Source organism: Cucumis sativus, chromosome 6 (assembly GCF_000004075.3).
Source record: "Cucumis sativus cultivar 9930 chromosome 6, Cucumber_9930_V3, whole genome shotgun sequence".
NCBI classification, from domain to species: domain Eukaryota; kingdom Viridiplantae; phylum Streptophyta; class Magnoliopsida; order Cucurbitales; family Cucurbitaceae; genus Cucumis; species Cucumis sativus.
Genome location: NC_026660.2, coordinates 29,228,047 through 29,248,054, shown reverse-complemented (window position 1 = coordinate 29,248,054; position 20,008 = coordinate 29,228,047). Strand labels below are relative to the sequence as shown.

Genomic DNA, 20,008 nt, shown 5'->3' with positions numbered 1-20,008 from the left:
GCAATATTTTCTCCTTATCTTTTTCCTTTTTAAGAAAACATAAAAGCGAAAGAAAAAAAAAAACAGTAATAAAAGTTTAGAATAGGCATCAGAAGATTCTAATTAGTAGGCCAAACTGCCTAAATATCAGAATATCAGCATGCCCTAACACATTATTCTTCCCTTTTTGTAATCGTGTTGAATTATTCCTATCTACCCAATATTAAGTTATGATAACGATTGTTATCATATATATATATATAATGTAATAGCGATCATAGTGTTCATAGTTGAGATTCTTCAACTTATCAAATTAAAAACTAATTTTTCTTTTCTACATCTAATCTTCTTTTTTTGTATGGATTCTCTACGCAACAAAAATAATTTCTTCTTTTATCTATCTCATCACTTTTTGTTTCAATTACAAGTCAACAACTATAGACTTGTACGGAACTATAAGATTTCGTTATTGAATCACTAAACAAAAATACTTTAAATTTTAGATATGATATTTTGCATATTAGAAAGTGATTTTGAGATGATGAAGATCAACTGTGCAATATTTAAAAAAAATCTTAAAACATATCTATAATCATTTTAAATCTACTTAAGTTTAATTTTACAACCTTAAACTCATTTTTGATAAAAAAGAGTTATATACCATGTTCATGTGGGTTTTGATTTAATAATTTTAAAAATATATATCAAAACCACAATTGTTCCAATCAAAGTCTGATGTTTAGATACTAATTTGAACTTTATTATGGGGTTGACCACCTTATGTAATAAGATACATAGGACCCTATTTATGTCAACCTACTAACTTAGTGAGACAGAGTCAAATACTAAACCCTGAATTTTAAACTCCATGCATTATTATTTGATTAAATAACAAACTAATCTAATCTTAAATATCAGAATTATCTAAATCACATAATTGTATTATATATCTGTGCCACAAAAGACTCTAATTGGAAAGAGATAGGAAGATGGGTGAGGAGAATAAACTAAACAAATGGAGTGAAGAAAGTCGTGGCAAATGGTATAGTTGTGTCATTTTTTCAAATTGAGCAAAATTTTGATACATTATAAAAAATAAAACTGGAGTGAAATTGTCTATAAAATATAACAAAATTACTATCCAATCATTTTGATATATTTTATAAATAGTTTTATTGTTTTTGTTGTATTCGTGAGCATTACTATTGAAATAATAAAATATAAAGGAAGAAACTTGTTAAATTCCATCCAACTTTATTCGAGAGATCTTTTTGGCATATTCTGTTGGGTATCTTTTTATTGAAGGGTCTTAATATTAAGCAATTTGGTAGTGGATCCTCCACGCGCCACCTTCAACCGAGCGGCAGAGGGAAAGAAAAAGAGAAGCAAACTCTGCAATGACTTCCACCCTCCTAAATGGTGCCAATACCCGGGTTTTTATCACTGCGACTTCATCTTCCTGAATTCTTCCTCTTCCGTTTCTCCTTTCCCTGTGCTTTTTTCGTTTGGTAGAAGGTGATTTTTCTGGCCGTGACTGTGAATTATGTTTTCCGTTGAGTTCCTTCAATTTTCTGGTGTCTTCCTTTCGCTTTATTCCGGAAGTTCCTTTGGCCATACATGAAAAATTCTCAGAGGTATATATGAAGTTCGACAGCCACCTTACTTTGTCTATGGTTTTCATTTTCTTCTTCTTATTTTGCATGCTATGTATTTATCTTATGGAGTTGAAGCATTTAGCCTCCTTTTTTCCTTCTTCTGAACTTATCATCTGCGGTATTCTCAAGGATCCGGATATTAGTTTTCGTTTATGTTGAGAGATACTTTTCTCATTTTGAGTTTATTGTTTTTTTCGCGTCTTTCTTGGCTTTTTCATTTGGAATTTTGTTGATGGAGTGTGCAGTCACACTTGTTTGTTTCCTGAAGTATTCCGTACAAATCTTTGGGAAACGCATTGAAATCGTTAGAATGATGATGGTTTTTTTTTAACTGAGTATTTTGACCTTTTCTTCTTCCATGATTGAACGCTGAGTTTTGTTCTTTTTCTCTAGAGAATATCACATCCAAATTCTATTTCGTACGTCTGTCCATGTCATTCGCCGTTATAGGAAGTAGTGGTTAGTAAATGCCAAAAGTAATAAGTGCAGTTCGTTCGGTACATATGGATATATTATTTTCTTCTCTATCTGTTTGAGGAATAATTTTACGTACTGGTACTTGAACAACCAAAAGCAGTGGCTTCTAATCAATATGCTAATTCTCTCTTCATCAGTTTTTAAAAGGATATTACTAATACTAACCGTGTTGCAGGTGAAAAGGGAATGCAATAGATTTGTTGGGCTGTCGATTCCATGGATAATTGATGACATAGTTATCGTGAAGTAATCAAGCAACATGTGGCTTCTCCATTCTAGATCAAGCTGCTGGATATGTGTGGTGGATGGGTTATTTTCTTTGGGATTCTTGATGAACATTGATTAGCATCCTTCTGTGGGAAAAATCTGAATGACTGCCGATCAACTCGGCGAAAAAAAAATCGTTTTTGGGCAAATTTCCTTTGGCATAAGAATTGGGCTCTCAGAGTAGTTTCATACTTCTGTTAGATTTTCTGCATTATTAATTATTCTGAAGCTTTCTCCGGGTTGGGCAAATCTCCTTTGGCAAATAGGTTCTTGTGGTTGATGCAGTCAACTTGAAAATTAAAGAAAACCTCCTTAGTTATCATCCGTCTTTGTTCCAGAACAACAAGGAGAAGTCTTTATTTGGCAGTTTTGCTGCTTCTTGATTCTTCAACAGTTCTGGAAACTATTTTCAGAAGTTTCCTCTGCTTGAAACTTCAGTCCATCTTTAGTGGGCAAATCTCCTTTGGCATTTGGGTCCTTGTTGACTCAGTTTATCCCTTTGCAAATCTTCTTTGCAATCTGCTCTGCTTCTGTGAGGGAAGGTATCCTAATGTGGATATTGATTCATTCAGGTATGACATTTTTATACTTACTGAAAATTGCTCATTTGGCAGTTAGATATAGCCAATTGTTACAATCATCAATTTCTTTTGCTTCAGCTTTATATTCAATCTCTGGTTAGTCGTGCTACACAAATCAATTTACTTTTGGATCCTACCCAGGAGTTGGAAGATTTAACGAAAGAAGTGGTAATTGAATGGTACCTTCTATATTCGACCTTCCCTGTTCCTTCCACACATTTTTTTTTGGTTGATGATGCTCTTTAAGAGCAATTCAGCGCTTCTGCTTAAAATGTTACGATTCAAAGCTGACAAAATTACTGTAATGCAGAAAAACATGGAAGATAATTTTCTTCTTGTGTGATACTTCTCAATTCAATGACATAATCTGAATGATATGTTCTCCATATCTAATTTTCAGGAATTGGTGCTCACTGTGAAGTTATAAATTACCCAAGGAAGTGCTGTTGCTAAAAGTTTAGGCAAAGAAGCGCGAGAAGATTCAAACTCTGGTTTTAAAACTGAGGCTTTACTTGGAGGTCACTTTGAGGTATTTTTTCTTATAATTTTTTTTCATCTTTATTTGAGTTTGTAGACATGTTATTAACATAGTATTTTGTGATGTTATGCTGTATAGACATTCTATTGATGGACCTGTTTCTAAGTGACTCGGATTGGGAGAATTCCAGTGAGTGTGATAGCAGCGATGACCTAGAGGAAGCTGAATATTATCATGGCCAAACTAGTTGCATTTTATCAAGCTTAGAGGAAACAATTGGAAAAATTGACGAGTTCCTTTCCTTTGAGAGGGAATTCCTGCTTGGAGATGCAGTCTGTTTTGTGAATGATCCTTATGGACAGATGGGAAAGGTTGTTGGTATTGACATGCTTGTTGATTTGGAGAAAAACAGTGGTCCCATAATAAAAAATGTTAATTCTAAAGATCTATTAAAAATCCGTTCCATTTCTGCTGGAGATGTCGTTGTTAATGGGCCATGGATTGGAAGAGTAGACAAGGTTATTGATTCTGTCAGTGTTCTTTTTGATGATGGGAACAAGTGTGAAATCATTGCTGTGGACCAAGAGAAGCTCTTACCTATATCTGTTGATGTACTCGATGATTCACAGTACCCTTATTACCCTGGACAAAGAGTACGGTTCTCAAATGTTTCCAAACCACCTGGATGGTTATCTGGTTGGAAAGATGACCGTTGTGAAGGAACAGTCTGTTCTGTGGAGGCAGGACTAGTGTATGTTGATTGGCTTGCCTCAGTTTTGATGGGTTGTTCTTCTAGTTTAACGGCTCCCCCACGTATGCAACATGCTAAGGAATTGACTTTGTTGTCGTGCTTTTCTCATGCAAATTGGAATCTTGGTGATTGGTGTATTTTTCCTGGGGATGAGAAAAACAATTATTTTGGTGAAAAGTTCATTACTACTCATGACTTGATGAATGGCGGATATCGTGGAACAGGCTTTCAGGATATCTGTGTCATCGTGAAGAAAAAAACTAAAGTTGATGTGCTATGGCAGGATGGTAGCCGCTCCACAGCATTAGATTCCCCTTGTTTAACTCCAGCAAATGCTACAAATGCTCATGAATTTTGGCCTCAACAGTTTGTTATGGAGAAGGGCAATTGTGATGATTCAAGCATGTCTGTAAATCAAAGATGGGGTGTTGTACAGGCTGTTGATGCAAAGGAAAGAACTGTCAAGGTTCAATTGAGAACTGATGATTTGAGTGAGGGTAGCAATCTGGATGGATTGTTGGTGGAGGAAACAATGAGTGCATACGAACTGGTTGAGCACCCAGATTATTCCTTCTCTCTTGGAGATATTGTGTTTAGGTTGGCATTGGATAAGTTTGCCAGTCAATCTGATGAAAATAATATAATTTCTGAAATCTCCATGAATGAGTCTGCTCAGAACGAGGGGAATCGCATCATCAATAATAACATGATTATGGACAACTTCCTATCCTTCATTGGTAATGTTACTGGCTTTAAAGATGGTGCTGTGGAGGTCAAATGGGCTAATTGTTCTATAAGCATGGTATTCATTTTAGTTAATGTCTCTACTCTTTTTGCAATCTCAGTATGTTCCACTGTTTCATCATACATGTAGCAGGGACCAAGGATCCATAAATTCATTTGTAGCATTATTCGAAATAGCTGTAATACTCTATCTTGTTTGCTTTGAATGGTTAGTTCCTTCACCAGATAATAGGCTTCGTTAAGGGAATCACTTTCTAGGTCCAATAGCAACTGTCTTAAGAAATTGCACCATCATTTAGCATTTTTTTTATCATTTACGAATTTTAATCAATAAAATTTGAAGTTTTCACTAATAATTTGCATTAGTTTTTAGTTTGATCCATGAAGGTCCTTTTGGTTGTAATGATTTATCCATGCATAAGATTTTATTGAGGTGGCTGCTGTAATCATATTAGTTCCCTTGCACTTGATTGTAGGTTTCACCTCAAGAGATTTTCTCCATTGATAAGTATGAAGTTTCTCCAATCGCTGTACCTAATGGTGAAAACCTTGAAGAGTCGAGACTAGAGCAGATTGAGCCTTTGAAACCATATAATATCCAGAAAGGAAAGGTAAAGCCATTTCCAGTACTTCCAAAGTCTGGTCGACATATTTGTACCTTTCATTTTAAGACTTCGCAACTATTTCAGTTAACCCCTCTTTAAATCTATCGTTCTATTGTTGAGTTTTTCTATTATTTTGTTCATCTGTTTTCAGTTCATTTTAAGCTAAATGATGAATACATCTTTTGTGCTCAGGATATGCCAAATTGTGATGGTGCTAGTAAAAATTTCAAAAGGGATACTACTTGCTTCTTTTCTCGAGCTGCGGTTGAATTTTTCTCTAATATTTTTACGACACTGTTTGGATCAGTTCGATCAACAATTTTATCAGGCACTTTTACAGCCCTTCAATCATTTGAAGGTGGGGATGAAATTAATTTACTCTGCGAGAAAGAAGTGCTGCAAACTTGCAGCCAGTCTACTGAGATGTCACAAATAGCTAAATTACACAATTTTGGTGAGACAAGTTTAGACATTGAAGAAATTCACAAGAATGAAGATTTAACATTTTCAACCTCAAGTGAGAACTACGACCTACTTACACAGTTTGACATGGCCAGTGACTGCCCAGACCATCATTTTCTTTCATCAGGAAAAGGACCTATGCTATCTCAGGTCAGCAGCATACCTTAGAATCTTAGGCCTGTCATTTTATTGCAGCAGTCAAGATGACCCTTTCATATTCCTTCTGGTTTTTCATAGGCAAGTAGAAGATGGCTAAAGAAGGTCCAACAAGAATGGAGCATTCTTAAAAATAATCTTCCTGGTTAGCATTTTTTCTTCTTTAATTTATGGTGTGTTTGAATTACATTTTCAAGTGTTTATTTAACAAATAAGTTATTTTGTAAAAAAACTAAAGTGTTTGAACGCCACTCAAATTAGATTTTTAAGTTTTTTAAGTGTATTTTAAACATTTTTTAGGAAAAAGAGTTTAAACAAAAATGAATTGCTTGAAAAACATTTTTTTTCAATCCAAACGGACCCATAGTTTCAATCATTTATTCTTATGGCTCTATGAAGATAGCATGCAACTGTCCAACTGAATGAGAAAAATCTTTGTAGAAACTGTCTATGTTCGTGTCTTTGAGGAGAGAATGGATCTTATTCGAGCTGTCATTATTGGTGCACCTGGAACACCGTACCATGATGGCCTTTTCTTCTTTGACATTTATCTTCCTCCAGAGTACCCTCAAATACCACCCGTAAGCTTTCTCATTAAGTTCTGCATTTTACAAGTTCCCATGATTTTAATAATCCCTCAGATAAATCAATTTCTTTGTACTTCCAATTAAATATTTTTCTACAATGTTAGGTGCTCCGTGCACAACGTTTCTATTGATTGGCACCTTCTCTCTTTATCACATACATAGGGGAATATTTTCCAAAATTTCAGCCCCCTTGTCGAGAATTTTTTAAACTGGAAAATGTATTTAAATTTCTCTTGTAAGTCTTAGGCTCTTGTTAAGTTCCTTCATATCTTTTGCAGCTAGTGCATTACATATCTGGTGGGCTTCGTGTCAACCCAAACTTGTATGAATCTGGCAGGGTCTGTTTAAGTCTTCTAAACACTTGGACAGGCAGCGGCTCTGAAGTGTGGAATCCTGGGAGTTCTACTATACTTCAAGTTCTTCTTTCCCTTCAGGCTCTCGTGCTTAATGAGAAGCCATATTATAACGAGGCAGGATATGATGCTCAATTAGGAAGAGCTGAGGGAGAGAGGAACTCCGCGAGCTACAACGAGAATGCATTTCTTGTTACCTGCAAATCTATGATGTACTTGCTAAGCAAATCCCCTAAGGTATAATAGCTATCTCTACTTTCCAAATTTTGGCAATTGAATGAGAATTGATCATTTTTGAGGGTCAAGCAATCATACTGGTGTACACAAACTAATTATGTCATGTGGTGGCATATGAATGTGCCAGAAAAGATCTTGATGGCGCAACAATTTCTCTTGCTAGTTCCTTTTCTATGATATAATTTGAATCATTGGATAAAATCAAAAGTAGGATTGCTAAAGTCCTTTGTGATTTATAACTTCATCCAAAATGTTATTTCTCCTGTTGCAGCACTTTGAGGCACTTGTGGAGGAACACTTCAGGAGACGTTATCAGCACATTCTAGCAGCCTGTAGAGCATACATGGAAGGAACTCCAGTAGGAAGTGACTATCAGTGTGGAACAACAAAACCCGAAAATCCGGACCAAAGTTCTACTGGATTCAAAATTATGCTTGCTAAGATCTTTCCAAGACTCATCAAGACGTTTTCAAGTAAGGGATTTGACTGCAGCCAATTTATGGAGGCAGAAAATGGTCTCATTCTGTAAACTCTCTCACAAATAAATATCTAAAAAAACATCATACCCAACCAATGTTTATAAATAAAGTTAAGTGTGTACCATGTGAAATACTGATATGTCTCTAATATATTGTCACCTAGCACTAGTGTGAAAGCTTGTGGTGTTTTATGTACATAGAGTGTAGTTTGCTGATATAATATGTGAAATAAGAAACAGTACTTCTATTGGTGTGAAGATTACACTAATTGTTTATGAACTTGCCCCAGACGGCAAATGCATGGATTGAGGCTATATTAAGATTTCTTTACTTGAATACAAGGTCCTGTGAACTGATGTATTATGTTTGAAAAATTTCATTTACTCGTCCGTTGGTCAGTGGTGGATCCATAAAATTTGTTAACAAGCAAAGAATGGAGCTTATAGTCGTTACTATTTTTGTTTGTTTATTTATTTATAAAGAGAATAAAATTGAAGGTGGTTTGAGCTTCCTTAAGTCTAAACTAAATCCACAAGTGTCTATGGTTATTTAGTTCTATCGGTTTCTCCCAAGGATGGTAAGAATTGAAATAAAATATGGTTGGTGCTAATTAGGATCTGGAAGCAAAGACTAAAGCCCTCCTGTGGTTGATGGAGACGTAGTTTCTTATTCAAATTTCAAATTCTTGAAGATGTTGAAGGCAGTGAGTTGATTATCATCCATGAGTTTGAGCAATAGTTTGAGTTTGAGTTATAGTATTAATGAGTTAGTTATAGTATTCTATTTTATCCTTGATGAGTTTAGTTATAATATTATATTTTTTTAGTGCATATTATTTTAGGTTGGCATTGAAGATAGCAAATACAAACATCACAGTAATAATCCACTTACCCACAGGCTAAGTTTCCTCCTAAACTAGGGTTCGTAAAATCTAGAAATTTAAAGAATGTTGACTAATACAAAATTTATATAATAATTATCGCTGTTTATTATATAATTCAACAAAATATTTAGGAATTATTATTGTTTTGTAGTTTATAAACTTGTCACTAAAGTAACGTTGAACAATTTTTAAAATTATCCAGACTTCTTAAATTGCTACCAAGACTTACTATATATTATACAATTCTATTTTACAAGTATGTTTCTTTAAATAATAATAATAAAATTTCTACATTTGATCTATTATTTTTCATTTTTTCAAAGCTCCTGTGCCTATCTTGTTGTAGTATTTATTTTATATTAATATACCTCTTATTATTATTTGTTGGCCAATCAACACTGCTATATTTACAAATATATATTTTTTAAATTTGGTATTTAAAACAACATTGAGATGATTTTTTTTAAAAAAATAGAAAAACACTACTTACACTACAGAAAAAACCCCTAAAAGAAAATTTTCTTTACACTTCAGTTTTTTTATTGATTTTTCTATTTTCTATAATTTTTCTTTTGAAAATATTAGATAAAATTTTAGAAATAATTATTTTGAATTTATTTGTTATATATATATATATACAAATGTGCGTTAAATTTTCTGGTAATTTCTTACAAAAGAAAAATCAAGACATGGGCCGTGAACATCTAAAGAGATGGGCCTAAAGACCGATAGTTTAGTTCAAATACTTGATTCATCTTTAAATAGAACAGAACCGGTAAATTTGGGACGCGTAAGGTCATTCGAGCTCGCGCGAGGTTCATTTCCTAGAAACCACACTTCCTCCGTTACCCTCACGAAAATGGAGGATTACGAAGAGTATGATCGGAATATGAATGACGACGATGATATGGACCAGGCTATCCCTGACGACGAAGAAGAGATCACACAGGAAGATGCTTGGGCAGTAATTTCAGCATATTTTGAAGAGAAAGGGTTGGTCCGGCAGCAGCTGGATTCCTTCGATGAGTTTATTCAGAATACTATGCAGGAAATCGTGGACGAGTCTGCAGACATTGAGATTCGCCCCGAGTCACAGCACAATCCCGGCCACCAGTCGGATGTTGCTGAGGTACGCTTTCCTGAGAATTTTTTACTCTCTGTATGAACTTCACTTGAAAACGACTACCAATGGCTTATTTTACTCGACAAGTTTGTTAGTGAAAGGAAATGATTGAAGTTTTAGTGCCGCCAAGTTAATTCTCTTGGAAAATACTGGTCAATTCCTACCGTTTTAGTTTTCCTTTTGTTTAGGGTAAGTTATATTTTCAGTAGATATTTGAACCTCTGGTTTAATTCAGTGTTACAGATTTCAGCTTTCCTCGACGCCCCAACTATTTCCAACCAACACAACTTGCTAAACCCTAAATATCACATCGTAGATTTTATTTGCCACACTTGCAAACAAATTGTCATGTTGCACTCTTTTTAACTTGTGGGTAATGACATTGAAACTAAAGGTAAACATAGGGGATGAAATTGTTTTTCAAATTGTTTTTCCCTATCATCCAGTTTAAGTGCTCGACCACTAGCGTTTCGAAAAAATCGTAAGGTTGTTTGGGTGAATTTCGAAAAATGCCATGTAAGGTAATATTTATAGTTGTGAAAAGTAAGCTTTTTATTTCCTGTCATGTAAATCACTCAGCCTGCCAAATGATGCATAAAGAAGTCAGCCTGCCAAATGTGTTGATACATAAAAAACTCTTTTCTACTTTTCATTAACATACTATTGTTTTCAAACTAAATAATTGAACTGCTCTCAAGCCACTTTTCATTTATAAGAACGTCCCTCAAGTCACTTAGGGGCTGTTAGGAAGTTGAAAGGTAGTCAGGACTACTCAAAATCTAAGGGGTGTTGGAATAGATGTGGAATCGAGGGCTGAACGTAAATGAGATTGTAAAGTGTGAAACTGGTTGGAAGGAGGATTGAGTTGAAAACTGTGAGAACGGAATGAGTATGGTACTACTAATCGGGTCAAAAGCACTAAATCAAACATGGACTTTGGATTTCATTACATTACATTACAAACTCATTCCACTACGGGCCTTCAAACAACCCCTTAAATTTTATTTTCTGTGTCATCTTTAGGTTTGATGGTTTTAATTTATAGAAAAGAGTCAAAAACTTGAGTTTTAGAATGGTAATCACTGTTTAACTTCATTTTCCGCCCTCTCATTCAAATTAGATTTGCATTTTTTAGATTGATAATCTGTTTCATTGAGTCATAAAGGTATATATTTTTTGGATTATGTGTGTGTAACCTGTTGAATGTGAATAATATCTTGTTTGAAACCCAATCTGAATAAGTTCCATGCATATTTTATGTGGTTTGTTAGTGCATTTTTGTTATACTGCATTACTGCTCCATGTTGATAATGGAACCTTAAAATCCTTGTGTCTGTTTCCCCTCCATCATGTCAATATTGATTGAATCCACCATGTCCATTCCTATTCTTGATGAATTTAAAAATCATGTTCTTTCTAGGTGTCAATTGCAGTGGCTCTAATATGGTTGTGTATTATGTATAGACAATATACAAGATCAGCTTTGGTCAGATATACTTGAGTAAGCCAATGATGACCGAATCTGATGGAGAGACTGCAACCTTATTTCCTAAGGCTGCACGGTTGAGGAATTTAACATACTCAGCGCCTTTGTACGTGGATGTCTCAAAAAGAGTCATTAAGAAAGGTCATGATGGTGAAGAAGTTACTGAAACCCAAGATTTTACAAAAGTTTTTATTGGGAAGGTTTGTTTCTAAATTATTATGGAAAGCAAATGTACAAAATGACTGTTTTATGCAAGCCTTGACCTGTACTATCTTTAGGTTCCTATCATGCTCCGATCGAGTTATTGCACACTGTATCAAAATTCTGAGAAGGATCTCACTGAGCTCGGGGAGTGTCCATATGACCAAGGAGGATATTTTATCATCAATGGCAGTGAGAAGGTTCTTATTGCACAAGAGAAGATGAGCACAAATCATGTATATGTTTTCAAGAAAAGACAGCCTAACAAGTATGCCTTTGTAGCAGAAGTTCGGTCTATGGCTGAGTCACAAAATAGACCACCCAGTACCATGTTTGTACGGATGCTTTCTCGAACTAGTGCCAAGGGGGTAATGTCCTTGTCTTGATATTCTGAAGATTTAGAAGTTATTCCTCCTTGATGAAGTATATATTGTTCTAACTTATTCTTTCTGCAATTCATCAATGTTATTTCAGGGTTCTTCAGGACAGTACATACGTGCCACTCTGCCTTACATTAGAAATGAGATTCCAATTATAATTGTGTTTCGTGCTCTAGGATTTGTTGCTGACAAAGATATTCTAGAGCATATATGTTATGACTTCTCTGATACTCAAATGATGGAGTTGCTTCGGCCTTCCCTGGAAGAGGCTTTTGTTATCCAAAATCAACAGGTCTTCGATTTCTTAGTTGCTACAAGTCTACCATCTAACTCCCTCTCTCACGTTTTGTTCAGAAAATTCTCTTTCATGTTGAAACAGACACCGACATAAACACATATATGAATTATACATATCATAATCTTTATTTGCCCAGTATCTTGTAACTGTCAGGTCAGTTGATATGCTTTTCCTTAACCGTAGGTTGCACTAGACTATATTGGGAAGAGAGGATCAACAGTTGGTGTGACCAAGGAAAAGAGGATTAAGTATGCATTATCTCAATATATTTAGGTTTTCCCCATTATATTCTGCATGAAGCCTTTGCAGCACATTTCAACATGCTTATTATGTTGATGCCTCAGGTATGCCAAGGAGATCCTTCAAAAAGAAATGCTTCCTCATGTTGGCGTAGGTGAATTTTGTGAGACGAAGAAGGCATATTATTTTGGGTATGGCACTTTTTTTTCCCTTCTCCTTTCCATCTCTAATATGATTTTGGCTGTGAGTACTTTAGTGATCTTACTGGACATTACATGTGGCAGTTATATAATTCACCGGCTACTCTTATGTGCCCTTGGCCGGAGAGCAGAAGATGACAGGGATCACTATGGAAACAAACGACTGGACCTTGCTGGTCCTTTACTTGGAGGCTTGTTCAGAATGGTTGTCTTTTTTAGAAGTTCACTTTTTGGTTGCAAAAGTTGTACTTTTTTATCTTGAGATTTTTTTTTTTGTAATTTTTTTATCTTGAGATTTTCTCATCATCTTTTTATTTGTTTGAATGCAGCTATTTAGAAAGTTAACAAGAGACGTGAGAGGTTATGTACAAAAGGTTGTCTTGTTGGAATGTGTTTTTCCCCCTCCATTTAGCAATATGCTTTCTTTGTAGACTTATGCATTGCATATGTGTCATGGTGCAGTGTGTTGATAATGGAAAGGACGTCAATTTGCAATTTGCCATCAAGGCGAAAACCATTACTAGTGGCCTGAAATATTCACTTGCCACTGGAAACTGGGGGCAAGCAAATGCAGCTGGTACAAGAGCTGGAGTATCACAGGTGGGAGAATATCTCATAAGACAATCCAGTTAATTCAATTTTGACCTTTGGATCTTTCATTTGTAACAAATATCTACAAAAAAAAAATTTCCCCATTATTTCGAATGTGAAATATTTATTTTCTTCATGGAGGTAACGGTGTTGCATATATTCTAGGTGTTAAATCGTTTGACATATGCATCAACTTTGTCTCACTTACGGAGGCTGAATTCCCCCATTGGACGAGAAGGTGACAAAACCTATGTTGTTACTTCTGTTTGCTTTATTTATATGCCGAATGGAATGATGGGGATCGGGTGCCTTTTTCTCCTTCGTAAATTTTGCTTCTAGTAGTAGCAGCAGTTGGTTTCTTTTATGTAATTTGGTTTATGTCATATGCCAGGTAAATTGGCCAAGCCTCGACAGTTGCATAATTCACAATGGGGAATGATGTGTCCTGCTGAAACGCCAGAAGGACAAGTATTATTGCTAACAGATTTCTTGATGTGACCTATTTTTGGGAATTGATTCGTTCACTTATGGATGCAATCTGAATTTTTCTTCAGGCATGTGGACTGGTAAAAAATCTTGCATTGATGGTCTATATTACGGTTGGATCTGCAGCATACCCTATTTTGGAATTTTTGGAAGAATGGGGCACAGAGAATTTCGAGGTGCCTTATGTCAATTTCCCTACCAAGTCATGATGGTGTTGTTTGTATGTCATTTTCTCTCTCCTTTATTGGTTATTATCTAACGAATTCTGTTGGTTGTAGGAAATTTCTCCTGCTGTCATTCCTCAAGCTACAAAAATTTTTGTCAATGGTTGTTGGGTTGGGATCCATCGAGATCCTGAAATGTTGGTGAAGACTTTGAGACGGCTGAGGAGACGAGTAAGTATCTAATTTTTTCCCCTTCTGTAGATATTTTAGGATAGAACATTCTTGTAAAGTCAAAATGTTTTAACATTTGAGTTTCTACAAACTCTTAAATGGATGGGGTGTTTATTTTCTACTCCTCGACCCATTATGGATATTAATTACATCTAATTTTTGTGCCAGGTTGATGTAAATACTGAAGTTGGAGTTGTTAGAGATATCCGTTTGAAAGAACTACGGATATATACTGATTATGGCCGTTGCAGCCGTCCATTATTCATTGTTGAGAAACAAAGGCTTCTCATAAAGAAGAAGGATATCCATGCTCTTCAGCAGAGGGTGAGTGACAAAGCCTTGTTGTATTTCTTTATCCTTATTTCTTTAATACCAACATCGTTCTTTGTATTGAGATATGATAGTGAGTTCTAAAGTGGTGTCAACCTAGTTGAGGTGCTTGGGTGTACTCACTGATCCTAACTGTACTAATTTTTCATTATATCAATGAAAATTTTGTTCTGTTGAAAAATGAAAAGAATTACCAACATTGTATATGATTTCTTGTAACAGGAATCTCCAGAAGATGGTGGTTGGCACGATCTTGTAGCAAAAGGATTCATTGAATACATAGACACTGAAGAAGAGGAAACTACCATGATTTCCATGACAATTAGTGTGAGTAAACAGTAAATCTATTTGATAGGCTGACGGTAATTTACAAAAACTTAAAATTCTTTTGAAATAAACCAGGATCTTATACAAGCAAGGATCAACCCGGTTGAGGCTTATTCTGACACTTACACTCACTGTGAAATCCATCCATCATTGATTTTGGGTGTTTGTGCTTCAATTATTCCATTTCCCGACCATAACCAGGTTTGTCAGTTTTGCCATTGCAATATAGCTTTATATCAAGTCTTTTTCTCACTGATCCATTTGTGGAATATTTAGTCTCCACGTAACACGTATCAATCTGCCATGGGTAAACAAGCTATGGGAATTTATGTCACCAACTACCAATTTCGAATGGTATGATTTATTTTCTTTTAAAGTAGATTCATCATTCAAGGTTCTTCCCCATTGTCCAGTTAACCAAATAATTTTCTTTATTTTTATTTAGGATACTTTGGCCTATGTTTTGTATTATCCGCAAAAACCTCTTGTGACTACTCGAGCTATGGAGCACCTTCATTTCAGGCAACTTCCAGCTGGCATTGTACGTTTGAAATATACACACCACACACAGACACTTTTTTTTTTTTAATTTCGATTTGCTCTTGGTTTTGCTAATTTTCTTTTCACATTCTGTTTTGTTTCTGTTGTCTTAGAATGCCATTGTTGCCATTGCTTGCTACTCTGGTTATAACCAGGAAGACTCTGTGATCATGAATCAATCTTCCATTGACCGTGGATTTTTTAGGTCACTTTTCTTCCGGTCATACAGGTAATATTATTTCTCCCAGTTCCTTAACTTTGTATGCGTGGATCTACTTCGGGATTTTTTTAATGAATATGCTTTTACACTGTCCATTTTCAGAGATGAGGAGAAAAAAATGGGAACTCTTGTAAAAGAAGATTTTGGACGGCCGGACAGGAGTAATACTATGGTAAGAAGTTATGATATATTGGACAAAATCATTTCTATTCTTTAATAACAAATAAATAATAATATTAAATCATTGTTATTTATTTTTCCTAATTAATAATACTTATTTCTCAAAAACTCCAAAATAAACTAAATAATACCTGAATTTTTTTGGGGTGTTACACAGCCAGACAGGATTAATGTTCTTTTTTTTGAAAATTCTTGACCATTTGATCTGCAACATGAGTATTTCTTTTGCAGGGTATGAGGCATGGCTCTTATGATAAATTGGATGACGATGGTCTTGCACCCCCTGTATGCTTATAAAACTCTTATACATGTTTCTTTGGCTATTTTCTTTGGTCTTTTAGTGATTGAACTGTTGCTTTCACTCTAATTGCGTTTAGTTGGGGTGCATTTGTCTTGTGTCATTAAATTTGATTGTAGTACTGTTGTACTCCAGGGTACCAGAGTATCAGGTGAGGACGTCATTATTGGAAAGACTACTCCTATCTCTCAGGAAGAAGCCCAGGGACAAGCTGCACGTTACTCAAGACGTGATCATAGCATTAGTTTACGTCACAGTGAAAATGGGATTGTAGATCAAGTATGATTTGTTTAAAAATATCGTTCATTTTGAAACTGTTATCGGCATGATTACCTTAACATTTATGCAACTTACAATTAATCTTCTGGACTCCATGCATAATTATTTGTCTTCTGCAGGTTCTACTGACCACAAATGCTGATGGATTGAGATTCGTGAAAGTAAGGGTGAGATCTGTTCGAATACCTCAGATTGGGGATAAGTTCAGCAGTCGACATGGTCAAAAAGGAACAGTGGGAATGACTTACACACAAGAAGACATGCCTTGGACTGTGGAAGGAATCACCCCTGATATTATCGTGAATCCACATGCTATTCCTTCTCGGATGACAATTGGTCAGCTTATTGAGTGTATCATGGGGAAGGTGGCAGCCCACATGGGAAAAGAAGGAGATGCTACCCCATTTACTGATGTCACTGTAAGTTGTGTGTTTCCGTCCTTAAGAGTTTTGGTGATGGATTGGTTCTTAAAACCCCTATTATCAGTTAGCATTCTGGTGTATATGGGTATTTTTTAGCGTTCCTTTTGTTCCGCTACATCTCTTTCTAAATTATTCCAGTAAGCTTTTACCGCATCTTCTCCAGGCCAGTTTTAGGGCATCTTTCCATATGATATAGTCTGAGTTTGGTTTCGAAGACTTTAATTTATCAACGTCATTTGTTTGATCAGGTGGATAACATCAGTAAGGCACTGCATAAGTGTGGTTATCAGATGCGTGGATTTGAAACCATGTATAATGGCCATACAGGCCGACGGCTCTCAGCAATGATATTCCTCGGTCCAACATACTATCAAAGGCTGAAGCATATGGTTGATGACAAAATACATTCACGTGGAAGGGGTCCTGTGCAGATCCTTACGAGACAACCTGCTGAGGGTCGGTCACGTGATGGTGGTCTCCGATTTGGGGAGATGGAGCGTGACTGCATGATTGCCCATGGTGCCGCTCATTTTCTAAAGGAGAGGTTGTTCGATCAAAGTGATGCTTATAGGATCCATGTCTGTGAGTGTTGTGGATTGATAGCCATTGCAAATCTCAAGAAGAGTTCTTTCGAATGTAGGGGCTGCAAAAACAAAACTGACATCGTTCAGGTGAATTTCTAGACCAGCTTCTTTTTGCAATATATGTTTAAATACCATACAAATTCCATTTACTTTTTTACATGCTCACAGTTTATCATTTTATTATTTATTTTACGCCGGTGCTGCATGCAGGTATATATCCCTTATGCCTGTAAGCTTCTCTTCCAAGAGCTTATGGCCATGGCAATAGCACCACGTATGTTCACAAAGGAGATCAAACCATTAAAAGACCAAAAGAAGAAAGGATCCTGATTTCTTTCTATAGCTTCTTGTCAACTCTCATGTACTGGACGATTTACTCGCAAGCTAGCCATTGGAGGCTGGAGGCAGGGACGACACATCCCCTGAGAAATTAGAACTAGTTGAAGCATAGTTTTGTGAGATATGTGGCCACCTTAAGGTCCCGGTAATGGGTTGGTCGAAATTGGATCAACCAACCACCCATGGAATCCATTAATGGAGCAGACATTCATCCCAAGATCAAAAGGTCCTCCGTGCTTCTACTTTCATTATAGAGAGAGCAATTTGCTAGGTCGTGTATGGGTGACCTACCCACTGCTGTCCATAGAAACCCGTTTTCTTCACATCATATTTGTTTCAGCATAATATCCGGATTAACACATACTAGGATAAATCATCGAGATATAATGAGTTTTAACGTGCTTTATGTAGGTGAAATCTATTCTGCCAGACATTGAATATCTTCATGTTAGTAAATTGGATTTACCCACCCCATTTTCATCATTTTTGCTCACGAATTTGTACTATATGGTCAAATTTAATGATAAAAAAAAAAAAAAACACTTTACCCCCACCGCTTTTTTGTACAACGCCCACATAAAATATCTAGTTTCGACTTAAAGTTGTTGGGCTCAGTATTTGCCAACATAAAAGATCTCCAAAATTGAAACTGGGTCAGATAAATATTGCGATTTGATATTCTTCTTTACGTTTGAATTATTGTGGTAGGCAGTAGGCACCATCTTAAATTCAATATTCTTTCATTTTCCTTTCAAGTGGGACTGTCCATATCTTTGCTGTTCAGCATCAAATTCATTTTGTACCAAACATTGAAATAAAATCTTCCCTAAGTTAAAATTCATTTGTTTAAGCTTGTGATGCAATGAAATCAACCATGACTATATATAAGAAGAATGTCATTATTTTTTCTAATCTTTCCAATTTCTCAAGTACATGTGATTCATGTGAACTAAGCAAGGTTTTATTTATGAGCAACTTAAAGAAATTTTATTTTGATTCGTAACGTGGATGAGAAGTTTGATATGACTAGTTTATCGAATCTTTATATCTAATTTGCTTTAATTAGCTTTTGTATTACTCTCTTGACTTAAAGTCAAGTTGGTTTCAAATTTGGAAAAATTTATATAATTTTATAGAGACAAAAAGAAATGGTGGTGAGAGAATATTATAATATTAAATATTCCTCTCTTTTTTTTTCTTCCTTTCTATTATAAAAAATTGTAGTAGGTGGCCACCTCCACTTTATGATTATTTTCATTTTACAAAATCAAATAGTGAATTTACCTTTAAAATGTTTGATTAGTTGAAATATTTAATACTTAGTAGTGTAGTGATTGTAACCAACCTACAATTCAAAACAATTCACTAATTCTTTTTGCATTTATTTAGTTTAGTAGAATTCTGATTAATCAAATAATAAAAGATCAAATTGAGACTCAAAATAACCAAATTCATACTGTAATCTTATGTGCAATTCACACATGCAAGTCAAGCCTAAGATTAACCAAATTCATACTGTAATCTTATGTGCAATTCAAACATGCAAGTCAAGCCTAAGATTATTTAGAATATATGAAAATGTAACTTTTTCAGTTTAATAAAAATGGTAGACATTGACTCTTAGAAAGATATGTAACATTTTTATTTAATGTATTATACTTACGTTGACATATAGAATCATCTCAACTATATACACAGAGAGTACCTTAAGTAACTTAATAGATTTTTCAATCAAGTGAGTAGGTTTTTCATAAGTGTCTCCTCTGATTTACTTGTCCATTCCTCAATAGAACGAGACTCATACTAACATGAACATGACTTGCCTTCCAAAACCATAGAAGAAAGTTCATTACTCACTCTTTGTTTTGTCCAAAATGTTCATATACTCTACAACCAAAAAAACATCATTTTTCATATTTAATTTAACTCTTTAAGTTGTGGGTCCAACCACTAAAAAATTCTTTTTGTATTTGTTAAAAGATATTTATATCAAATTTTGTTTTTTGTGCTGTCAATCGGTCATTGTTTTTCCTTTCTTTTTTAAAAAATAGAAATATTATATACTATTTATTTCATTCGCTGATTTGAAGATAATATGAAATATTGCTTCTAGAACAACAACTGATCCATACCATTTCACGACGGCAGATTAAGTATTTCAATTAATTTTAAAATAAACTTTATTATAACTTCATGTAATTTAAATAATACAAATAAAAATCAAAGAATTTAGCCTTCGGTGTGCCAACCCCACAATCATCTTCCTTGTTACCTTCAAAATTATATTTAATGAAACATTCATCATATATAACTCAATATGTATAATATATTAATGTAATACTTAAACTATTATTCTTTTAATATCTCAATTCAAACATTAAATTTTGGGATGCGT

The 20,008-nt window shown here is 34.9% G+C and overlaps 2 protein-coding genes across 5 annotated transcripts; both read left to right on the top strand.

Moving 5' to 3' along the window:
• The first annotated feature begins 1,260 nt into the window (after positions 1–1,260).
• Positions 1,261–8,167, top strand: LOC101204759 (probable ubiquitin-conjugating enzyme E2 24). 3 transcript variants are annotated; one of them, XM_031887366.1, is made up of 11 exons: positions 1,261–1,494; positions 2,287–2,950; positions 3,038–3,138; positions 3,360–3,488; positions 3,576–4,990; positions 5,409–5,543; positions 5,730–6,149; positions 6,237–6,300; positions 6,597–6,736; positions 7,021–7,332; positions 7,604–8,167. In XM_031887366.1, the coding sequence occupies exons 5-11, from the start codon at positions 3,587–3,589 to the stop codon at positions 7,859–7,861; spliced, it is 2,733 nt and encodes a 910-aa protein (XP_031743226.1). In that variant the 5' UTR covers positions 1,261–1,494; positions 2,287–2,950; positions 3,038–3,138; positions 3,360–3,488; positions 3,576–3,586; the 3' UTR covers positions 7,862–8,167. The 3 variants fall into 3 exon arrangements, with proteins under 3 accessions (XP_031743226.1, XP_004134704.1, XP_031743225.1); XM_004134656.3 differs by having other exon boundaries at positions 1,261–1,613; positions 3,038–3,127; XM_031887365.1 differs by having other exon boundaries at positions 1,261–1,613.
• A 1,310-nt stretch (positions 8,168–9,477) lies between these two features.
• LOC101205163 (DNA-directed RNA polymerase II subunit RPB2) lies at positions 9,478–18,165 on the top strand. 2 transcript variants are annotated; one of them, XM_004134657.3, is made up of 25 exons: positions 9,478–9,823; positions 11,282–11,503; positions 11,582–11,872; positions 11,979–12,176; positions 12,366–12,430; positions 12,527–12,613; positions 12,707–12,827; positions 12,952–12,996; positions 13,085–13,222; positions 13,379–13,451; positions 13,605–13,681; positions 13,768–13,875; positions 13,978–14,094; positions 14,263–14,418; positions 14,647–14,751; positions 14,827–14,952; positions 15,028–15,105; positions 15,197–15,292; positions 15,405–15,520; positions 15,614–15,683; positions 15,923–15,976; positions 16,125–16,268; positions 16,388–16,687; positions 16,939–17,361; positions 17,485–18,165. In XM_004134657.3, the coding sequence occupies exons 1-25, from the start codon at positions 9,554–9,556 to the stop codon at positions 17,602–17,604; spliced, it is 3,600 nt and encodes a 1,199-aa protein (XP_004134705.1). In that variant the 5' UTR covers positions 9,478–9,553; the 3' UTR covers positions 17,605–18,165. The 2 variants fall into 2 exon arrangements, with proteins under 2 accessions (XP_004134705.1, XP_011658208.1); XM_011659906.2 differs by having other exon boundaries at positions 9,686–9,823; positions 11,238–11,503.
• The last annotated feature ends 1,843 nt before the right edge of the window (positions 18,166–20,008 follow it).